Source organism: Hibiscus syriacus, unplaced genomic scaffold (assembly GCF_006381635.1).
Source record: "Hibiscus syriacus cultivar Baekdansim isolate YM2019G1 unplaced genomic scaffold, ASM638163v2 tig00111769_pilon, whole genome shotgun sequence".
NCBI lineage: Eukaryota > Viridiplantae > Streptophyta > Magnoliopsida > Malvales > Malvaceae > Hibiscus > Hibiscus syriacus.
This window is the reverse complement of record NW_024063172.1, coordinates 4276589-4287268: the sequence shown is the minus strand read 5'-3', so window position 1 is coordinate 4287268 and position 10680 is coordinate 4276589. Positions and strand designations below refer to the sequence as shown.

Genomic DNA, 10680 nt, shown 5'->3' with positions numbered 1-10680 from the left:
TTGGAATCCATGTGACTATTGTGTATCAAGGGTATTGTAAAATATATGATTAGTTTAATCATATGTTCATTTTTGACGACATTAAAGTACATAATTCACTACTTAACATAAATTTAAAAATGTTTGAATGGGAGAAACAAATGAACACGAATGCACGTTTATTAAAGAAACGTGTTAAAATAATTTCATACGTTCCAATATTTCTCTCTTTTCCTTTCTCACTTTAATCTTGAGCATCAGTACAAAAAAATTATATTTCTATTAAATAAATTCAAATTAAGTTTTTAAAAAATATTATAAGAAGAACAGTTACCAATATAAAACGAATTAACATGAAAGGGCAACAAAACAAAATGAAAAATGAAAAAAGAGAGATAAATGATCGTAACTCTCACGTGCACCATAGTATTTAGGCAAAGAAGAATAAAAGGAAAGATGGATATGATAATGTTTTGTTAATCCTCGTTATGTCTTACCATGATGTCGTTTGACTTATGTTTTAGGATGATAGTTGGTTTAGGGTGTGCAAAACAGACTTATCTTCCATTACTTTAGATGGGTACTAAATGTAATATAATATGAAAATTATAATATAAACATGATTGAGAACTAGTATATAATTATGAATTTTACAGGATTGATAAAGATAACCACACAAAAAAATTATTGTAAATGTCGATTAGAGAAATAAGTGATAGATATTGGTGATTTATTTTATTGATTTGAGTAAAAAAAACCTTTATCAATTATTTAGTAGGTTGAAAGAGATTATAAACTATTATTCAAGAAAATAAGATTTATAGTTTTAACCTCACATGGTGATAGATACGTGTGCGTACTCTTAGTGTTAGTGTCATACGTAATAAATATGGTTGTTATATAGGAAATTTAGTCCGTGGATCATGTGAGTTTATCAATAATTACGTCAAGGATTGTAACTGGTTGAAGAATATAGAATTTAAAAAACTTTTAGAAACTCCAAAAACTTAAAGGTTTGATAAACGAGGGAATCATCTTCGGTTAAACAAACACTAAATTAACAATCAAGAGAGCAAAAACAGTTTAACAAAAACCTTCAATATAATCGATTGTCTATCAATGATTAAAATTTGGACAAACAGAAAGAAACCTTGAGGAGGAAGAAAAAATCAAAGAGAACAAAAATGAGTTTTATAGGGATATAAAACGACAATAATTTGTATGTAAATTATGCTTTTCTAACAATATCTCATTTTTGGTGTTATTTTTTGTATCATAACACCATTAATTATTTATCAAATTAGGAACAACTCAAATTTAACGATTAAATTAAAAAATAAACTTAAATGACCAAGTGAGTAACGTTGAGTGGTAAAATCTAAAATTGACCCTAAAAATTCTATTTAACAGAAGGAATTTGTAAAAGTTTTCATTGGGCTAACAGATTGACATGGGCCTATTTGTACCCCACGATCATTGACAAAAGATGCCCAGAGTCCAAAATACGAACCCCTTTTTCTCTGTTTCAGGGCTTATTTCCAAGTTCTGAATCGCTTGTCGTCGTCGTTTTCGTCCTCTCCGCGTTCGAGTGGAAACACCAATCTTCCTGACCGGGTTCAATATCGGATCGGTGGCAGGGGTAAGAAATCATGTGTAAATTTTATCAAATTTGTTTTGTTTTTACCTGAATGGACGCTAAAGTATTGTTCTCTGAATGTTTCCAGGTTACAATTAACTTCATTTACTTACAACATGTCTAAGGCTCATGATCCATTTTATATCGTCAAAGAAGAGATTCAAGAATCTGTATGTTGGGTCCTTTACTTTTTTCTCTGTTATCGTTGCATCTATTTGATTGTTGTCTTTTGTGGGATTCTCCTGTTGTTGATATTTTTGGGTGTCTTGGTTTAGATTGATAAATTGCAATCAAGTTTTCACCAATGGGAGAGGATTCGTTCTGACGAAGAACGAGGACATCTCACAAAAGGCCTATTTGCTAATTGTGAGAGCATTGAGTGGCAGGTATTCGGTTTTATTCTTTCCTGCTTAATTTGGATTTGATTATCAAAATGGGAAAATTTATATGTTGGAATAACTTATTTTGCATAATATTTATCTAGTAATCTAACGATTTTTATCTGATTTGCCACTGCTAAAAGGATTACTTTCTTGATAGGAAGGTAGATGAATTGGACAAAGCTATTTCTGTGGCAGCTAGGGATCCTTCATGGTATGGCATCGAGGAAGTGGAACTTGAAAACCGAAGGAGATGGACCAGCAATGCCCGAACTCAGGTATCAGCTTTAGGGTTTCTAGATATTATTAAAGAGTGAATATTTCAGGAACCTTAATTTGTTTAGTGGTGCAGTGCCGAATTTTTCCTGTTATTATAATTTGATGGAATTTTTTATCCGTGAAAATCTTGGGTTTTGTGACACACGGTGAATCTTAATTTTCTACTTTTTCAGTTATGGATCTCTTGTTAAGTTGTATTTCGTTTGATCAGGCGGGAAATGTGATGAAAGCTGTAGTAGCTGGAAAAGGAAACGGTAATTCTACAAGTGCGGTGCACCGAGAACTGATGAGACTGCCAAATTCTCATCAACCAGATAGATCCAACCTATATAGTGCGGAAGACAATGATGGCTTTATAGCATCTGAATCGGATAGACAAATGCTTCTTATAAAGTAAGAGTTTTCTCGACTTCCCCTGCCCATTTCTGTTACTATACTGCATTTGTTGTCCAGTTTTGCTATTTTTTTATTGTTTATCGATTGTTGGTTGTAGGCAGCAGGATGAGGAGTTGGATGAACTTGGTGCTAGTGTTGAGAGAATAGGTGGTGTTGGACTCACTATACATGAGGAACTTCTTGCACAGGTGAGTGCTTGTAATTCACCTGCCATAATTGGTCGGGTTTACCATATACCAGAGTTAAAGCTATTATAGTCGATATGTTCGTATGCTAATATTTCAATCCCTTGAGGGTTTCAGGAGAAGATAGTAGATGATTTAGGTAATGAAATGGACAGCACAACAAACCGATTGGATTTTGTTCAGGTGATTTCTCATGATCTGAAAGTTACATATTTGGGCTTGTTCCAACTCGAGCTCGTCCTGAATTCCTCATTTGTTTTTCCCTTGCAGAAAAAGGTAGCCATGGTTATGAAGAAGTCCATTGCAAAGGGACAGTGTATGATGATATTATTTTTGCTAGTTTTGTTCATTATTCTATTCGTTCTGGTCTTCTTCACTTGAGAACAGATATAAGGCAATGTTCATAACTTGAAGAGGTCCGATTCAGAAATAAATCATGGGAGTTGTAAAGAAACAGGACTGTGTTGTTGTGATCTTTACTGGTGAAAACAGTGAGAATTAAGAAAATTATGTGCTGTGTGTTTTGAATGGTGGAACTTGGTGTTAGGAGTATATGTAAAGACAGGCATATATTATTATTGCCGTTTGCTTCTTTACAAATAGCACGTGGCAGGGTATGTTCTTATTGATCTCTTAATGATAGAACTATGAACCGTAGTGTCTTGGTGTTATAATAGCTTCATTATATTTTTATAATATGATTTTTGTTTGCCTTTTGATTCTGTCTACTTGGTGTATGAATATATTATTTTATGTGAAAGTAAATATGAATGATGTTCAAAAAGATTAAATGCGTATGGTGTAAGATCCCATCGATTTCTGCCTCTTCAGTAGAAGACGTCCTAAAAACGACTTCTGAAAACTACAGCTAACGTGGCGTGTCTTTATCAAAAGGATATCAATCCAAAAACTTAGTCGACAATGTGTGTTAATTTGGAAAAAAAAAATTTAGAGATATTCGGAAAAAAGAATTTTATAATTGAAATAAAGATATTAATTGAATTTTATAAAAAATAATTTTATAATTGAAATTAATTCGTCTCGTCCACATGCAGCTGCAAATCTTTTTATCTGCCTCGTATAAGCGCCAGATTCAGATAATCAGGTAAAACGATTTCCCATACGATCGCTCGCACAGAATCAAACCCAACGCCACTAAAGCAAGTGGCACGAGTTGACTTAATACTAGGGTTCTTTGATTCTGCGAGGGACTTAAAAACTCCTCAAAGTTATTTTACTTTTTCTCCTATTCGAAAACCCTAGGGATTAGAAGAGAAATTTATTCGTATTCGTTAACCGATTTATCTGTCTCCGTTATTAGCAATGGGAAGAGGAAAATTCAAGGCGAAGCCCACCGGTCAACGCCACTTCTCCACCCCTGAACAGATGCGTATGAGTTCTTCCTTTTATTCCATACTTTTCAATTTTAATGCTTCTTTTTATTTCTATACCCGGAAATATTCGATTAAAAGTAAAACATTCAGATCTTTTTGTTTGGTTTTAGTGGGACTTATTGAAGTACGTGCACCGTTAGTTTATGATTGACAAAGTTGAAATTGCAAATTTTCTATTTAAATTTTTGGAAACTTTTATCACTTTGATATTTTCTTCTAGTGATTTGTTGAAAATATGTGTCCAAAAACGTTACTTGAGAAGTTAAGAGCAATTGTTTTGTTTAATTTACTATTATTTGGTTAGAGTAAATTTAGGTTAATTATTGTTAGTAAAGATTGTGGATGATTATCAGACATTGTCTGATTTAGGATTAGGGTTAACTGTTTCTCTTTCTTCTGAAATCAATCGTGCAAACACACTGCCTGAGGAAAACCTTGTTTTCTTTTGTTTTGTGTGTGTTTGCAGTTGCTGGTACATCAACTCGTCCTCGCACTTTTAAGCGGGTATGCACTCTCTCTTTTAGATTCACTGACCCACACTTTTAGTAGTTATTTATGCTATTAAACTATAAGAAATCACTCTTTACTCATTAATGTTGTTAGCAAGAAGCTGAATACAAGGCGGAGGAAGAATCAGATGATGAATCTGAACAGGAGTCTGGAGAAGAATCTGATGATGAAACTGAAGTAAGTTTTATCATAACTGGGCTTCTGTTTGTCAATTGTTTCTGCATATGAATGATTAGGAAATCTGAAAATTTCCTGTTGCAAACCAACAGCAAAAGCGCAAGGGGACTCAAGGTGTGATTGAAATCAACAATCCTAATTTGGTGAAGCCAAAGAACTTGAAAGCTAAGGATCTTGATGTTAGTTTCACGATGTCTCCTTATATATTGTTTCAATGATTGTATGTTACAACTAATGCTTTATATATGTTTTGATTTTTTGCAATCTCATTTGTAGGCTGGGAAAACTACTGAACTTTCAAGGCGTGAAAGGTTTGTAAATTTATCCAATTTTTTCTTCCAAATTCTGCTTTTGATGCATTTTAAGTTATGGTTTGTTGTCTGGATCTATTTTTCTATCTTAAGCTATAACTTATGTATATTCTTTCTTTATGGTTTTTATGTGAATGCTCCATCATATGCATATTCCCTAATTGTTTACAGGGAGGAACTAGAAAAGCAGAGAGCCCATGAACGATACATGAGGCTGCAAGAGCAGGGGAAAACAGAACAATCAAGGAAAGATTTGGGTAAGCTAACAGGATATTCCTTTACCTCTTATCAAACCTCCCTCGTATCATGACTTACTGATCACATCAATTTAATAGAGTGGGCTAAACACTGACAATGCTAACATCTGATTCCTTACTCATTATGCCAATCGTCAATTTATCTTCCAACATGATTGTCCACTTCCCCTATCAACTCCAGTTTTAAGGCTGATTCAATTTTTTTCTAGTTGGCTAGATTTTGGGGGAGTTGAATTCTATAGATTAGAAACTTAGAATGCTTGAAGACTGAAGAGGCTATAATTGTTACACATTAAACTGAGAAGACATGTGCCACTGTGGGATGATGAACAAGCTGAGTGCTTTTAAAATCTTAATTTTGCGAAATTGCTTCATATAACCAAATTTACATGCAAATTGACCGATATGCCTTATCACTTCTATTTAGTGGGAAAACTGAAAAGTTGAATCTAATTGATTCCTGCTTTGCACTGCTATTTTTCCTTGATAAGAACAAAACAAAGCATTTCTAACTTGGAATGTTGTGGTAATACAGAACGCCTAGCTCTTATTCGTCAACAGAGAGAAGAAGCTGCTAGAAAACGAGAGGAGGAGAAAGCCTGTAAGAATCTGGAGCCATGACTATTATATGTCAACCTTTTTTCTTTTTTGACACTGATAAACATCCATATTTGAATTTGTTTCAGCGAGGGAGCAGAAGAAGGTTGAAGCTCGAAAATGACAATTCCTTTTTACATACAGCAAGTGTTTCTTCCAAAAGATGATTATGTGTACTTTCTACAATTTAGCTGGCAATTGGTTTATATTCAAAGATTCTTCTTTTTTATATTATTTTTCTTTAAAGGGTGATGGTTATACATCTCATTATACATTTGTTTCTTCCTATTTGGTACACATTATTTGATAATTTTGTTTGTGTTTTGGAGTTAAACCCATTTTACGCTCTGCTAATTTTAGCCTCTATTATGAGATTTTTATCAAAGAGTTAAAGGTGGTTCGAGGCCTTCCAGTGTTAGATTATATCCGAAATGGAGTTGGGTCGAGTTAAATCGTTAAAATATCTGAAACAAGCTGAATTTTATATAAAATTAGTAACCTTAGTTCTAGAGTTCAAGCTACCATTCACGGTTGATACTTTTGTTGGTGTTCGGCTGTTCGCTTTCACCATCAACATCCACATCCTTTTACGGCCGTTACATCATCTTTCCTTTAGGCAAAGCCAATGGGTCATCTCCTACATTGAGAGTTTTCTTGCTCACAACACGATAAATCTGGACCAGCACTTGTGTAAACGCATCCTCAACATTCAAAGACTAGTGCAGATGTTTCCATGAAGAAGGTGTTCTCTCGTTCGGTGAAAGCTTTGGCATCTTCGGCAGAAACTGCTCACAAGTGATTCAGGTCCGCCTTGTTTCCGACTAACATAATAACAATGTCAGCATCAGTGTGACCTCTAAGTTCCCTCAGCCACCTTTCTACGTTTTCAAACGTAACATGACGGGCTACATCGTACACTAGTAAAGCGCCAACAGCACCACGGTAGTTTGCACTGGTTATTGCCCGATATCTTTGGCAAAAAGAGATCAAACAAAGAAATTATATCAACATTCCTAGGGCTTCAAAACGGAGAAGATGGAAAACCAATCATACACTTGAAAAAGGGTGTTCAAAAAAGCAAAACCAGTCATACATAGGCACGGGAATTGTATAAAAATGGCTTTCATTTCTATCATACATAAAATGCCACCCCACAACCATTGCAAGTATGGTTTCAAATTTTAAGAAACAGAGACATCGATTCAATTGATTGAGTACTTACTAAGTTTGAATCCCTTGTTGGATTCGAACCAACAAATTCAATCCAACTAAATGGATGTCATAAGATTCGAACCATCGGTTTAGCTGGTTATCCGGGTAACCTCCCCTCACCTAAACTTATATCTTTTTTTAAAAAAAATCGAACCAAAGAATCTCTCTTCCATCTTTGGTGATGGTTAAGTCTTATTTACAGAAACTGTGTCCCTTTACAACAAAAGGGAGAAAACACACAAAACAGACCACGTTAAAACAGAAAGAATACCCAACCAGAATTCAATACAATGAAAATAATGAAAATATCCAATTTTGTTGCAGCATTACCCAAAAACATTATCACAGTTTACATATATGCAGGTATGCGAGATCACAGCATTCAAGTAACACCCAAAAGTATGTTAAAAGTATCCAAACATTCAAAAGAAGCAAAAAGGGAGCATAAATATTAAAACCCAGATAGAAAATAATGGGAAAAAGAAGAAAGACCTTTCTTGTCCGGCAGTGTCCCAAATCTGAGCTTTAACGACCTTATCATCGACACGGATGCTACGGGTAGCGAATTCGACCCCGATGGTGGACTTGGATTCGAGGCTGAACTCGTTCTTTGTAAATCTAGACAAAAGGTTGGATTTTCGAACACCTGAATCACCAATCAGAAGTCAGAACAACCTTGAACAAGTAATCGTAGTCATCATCCGCTCTGTAAGCTCCCATTCCTCTCCTACGTTTGTCTTTTTGCTGTCCCTTTTTTTTGCTTGATTGGTTTTCTTCTTTGTCGTCCGATGCTGTCTTTAATTGGCGTCAAAATATTATTTTTTTTAAAAAAAGGAAAATTATTAACGCCTTTTTTTAATTTGTATAATATTAATTTTCTGGGTTCGGACTTCGGAGGGATTGGGTATGAAAGAAGAAACAATGTCAAACTCTTGGCACTTGTGTTACTGTAGAAAAAAAGGCTCGTTTGGGAACAGAGTTAGTAACATTATGTGATTGGCAATTTCTTAATACCACATTTATTTATATACTTATAATAAAAATAAATCGAGATAATGTACAAATATTATTTTATTATTATTACAAAGAAGAACACTGAAATCTGTGATTGTGGCTGCAGCTCCCTACTGTTTGGTCAGTAGTGAGGGTTTGCTGGACTTCTACAGGAGGTTGCTGGAGCAACGAAAGTCCCATGTTTACTCGACGTCCCAAGGTGGCAAGTTCAACAGCAAGCTTGTTACTCGTATTCTTCTGGTGACAGCAGTCTCATGAGCTTGAGGGGTCGTATTAAGCATGCGAACAGTCTCTTGGTTATCAGGCTCAACCACCAAATTTCTCGTGCCGCAGTTCCAAGCTATTTGGAGGTCGTCAAGCACTGCCCAGAGTTCGGCCTGAAGAACATGGCAGCAACCAATGTTACGTGTGTAACCAGTCAACCAATTACCATTCATGTCAACAAATATTATTATAATCATAATTAACTTATATATACTATAATAGTACGATATTTTTATATAATATTTAAATAATAAATTATAACTTATAAAATCTTAACACAAAATTTGATTGAACATCAATTCAATTGATCCTTATGATATTATAAAATTTAGGACCTTTAATTTAAGAGTTAGCATTTATGGATGGTTTAGACATTATAATCTATATATATAAAAAGTGAACACTAAACTAACATAAACATACAAATCATTTATCATATATTTTATGTGAATTATTTTCTTCTACTTATAGCATGAGTGCGATAAAACTTAGAATTTATAAATTAGACGTTAGTCTCTTATATAAAATTTGGGTCCGAACTTTTAACATCATAAATTTTTATAGTATATTATTCATATTAATCGATTTATAGATAAGATAAGAATGATTTATAAAAGATTCACTTATAAAAGAACAAAACAATTAGATATATATTTACGTAGTGGGAATTTTTTTTTGAATAATGCATTGGAAAAAAAATAGTTCAAATAAGACTGAGTTAAAATTATTTGCTTGAATAGAGAGACAATACCAATAGAAAACACATGGTGTTCCATGCTATAATTTTGGATGGGAAACACATGATTTCCATGAGTTACCTATATTTTTTTTACTTATAAACACTACAAGTTGTTCGAATCATGATCTGTTGTCCTGGTTAAGTTGTTTGAACCATGCCCTACTACCAAGTTGTTTGAACCATGCCCTGCTACCTTGACACTACAAGTTCTTCTTCTTACTATCCCGATAAAGTTACTCGAATCATGCCCTATTACCAAATTTCTCGAATCATGCCCTGTTACCCTGATCAAGCTGCTTGAACTATGCCCTGTTACCTTGATCAAGCTGCTCGAACTATGCCCTGCTACCAAATTGTTCAAACCATGCCCTGCTACCCTAACACTTCAACAACTTGTAGTGTCGGGGTAGCAGAGCATGGTTCGAGCAACTTGGTAACAAGGCATGATTCGAACAACTTGATAACAGGGCATGGTTTGAGAAATTTGGTAGCAAGGTATTATTCAAACAACTTTATTGGGGTAACAGGAATAACAACTTGTAGTATCATAGTAACGGGACACAATTCGAGCAACTAGATTAAGGTAATAGGGCATGATTCAAACAACTTGTAGTGTCCATAAATATATTTAAAAAAAAAAAACAGAATTTGGGAACGCATGGAAATCCATATATTTCCCATTTAAAATTATAAATATCATAGAACACCATGCATTTTTATACTGTAACATTCACCCTATGTAAATAAATAATTTTAAGTCATCCTTATTCAAACTAATTTTTTCAGTGCATTATTCAAAAAATTTAGCCTACATAATGATAAAGCTTTGAAAAGATAGGGAATGTCTTTGCATGATTGAATAGTGGATGTTGTATATGCATAATGATAAAGATTTGAAAACATCATCCTTACGTTTCTCGAAAACATCATCCTTACGTTTCTCGAAAACATCACAGCCAGTCATCACTCTGATTATGGAGAGTTACGATGAACGGCGACTTTAATATACGGTTAAAGAAATAAACTATTAGAAATGTTAATATTTTTTTAACATTTCTGATAAAATACTATCTAAAACATTATTTTTTTTATCAGAAATGTTAATTTCGTTACCTAATTTTCGGTAGAAAAATAACATTTTAAGTAGAGTATAATATTAACATTTATGGTAGAAAAAATAATATTTTATGTTGTACTTTACTGAAAATGTTAGAAAAATATTAATATTTCCGATAACGCATTTTCTTAACTATGTATTAAGATTTTCGTACCTTAGACATTCTCGATTATGCATGTAACTTTTAAACGCTTGTTTTCTTCATTGAGCTTGGAATCCAAAATTATTGTAAT

At 33.7% G+C, this 10680-nt stretch overlaps 2 protein-coding genes across 3 annotated transcripts; both read left to right on the top strand.

The window, feature by feature from the left end:
* Window positions 1-1510: 1510 nt before the first annotated feature.
* LOC120169446 (syntaxin-61-like) lies at window positions 1511-3572 on the top strand. 2 transcript variants are annotated; one of them, XM_039177587.1, is made up of 8 exons: window positions 1511-1618; window positions 1704-1785; window positions 1891-2001; window positions 2160-2273; window positions 2486-2667; window positions 2768-2858; window positions 2973-3038; window positions 3126-3572. In XM_039177587.1, exons 2-8 carry the CDS (start codon window positions 1732-1734, stop codon window positions 3234-3236), a joined length of 729 nt encoding a protein of 242 aa, XP_039033518.1. In that variant the 5' UTR covers window positions 1511-1618; window positions 1704-1731; the 3' UTR covers window positions 3237-3572. The 2 variants fall into 2 exon arrangements, with proteins under 2 accessions (XP_039033518.1, XP_039033519.1); XM_039177588.1 differs by having other exon boundaries at window positions 2156-2273.
* Window positions 3573-4078: 506 nt separating this feature from the next.
* On the top strand, window positions 4079-6435 carry LOC120169479 (28 kDa heat- and acid-stable phosphoprotein-like). The gene is made up of 8 exons (XM_039177611.1): window positions 4079-4245; window positions 4716-4753; window positions 4853-4936; window positions 5029-5115; window positions 5213-5247; window positions 5419-5504; window positions 6040-6105; window positions 6191-6435. The coding sequence occupies exons 1-8, from the start codon at window positions 4179-4181 to the stop codon at window positions 6223-6225; spliced, it is 498 nt and encodes a 165-aa protein (XP_039033542.1). The 5' UTR covers window positions 4079-4178; the 3' UTR covers window positions 6226-6435.
* Window positions 6436-10680: the final 4245 nt, after the last annotated feature.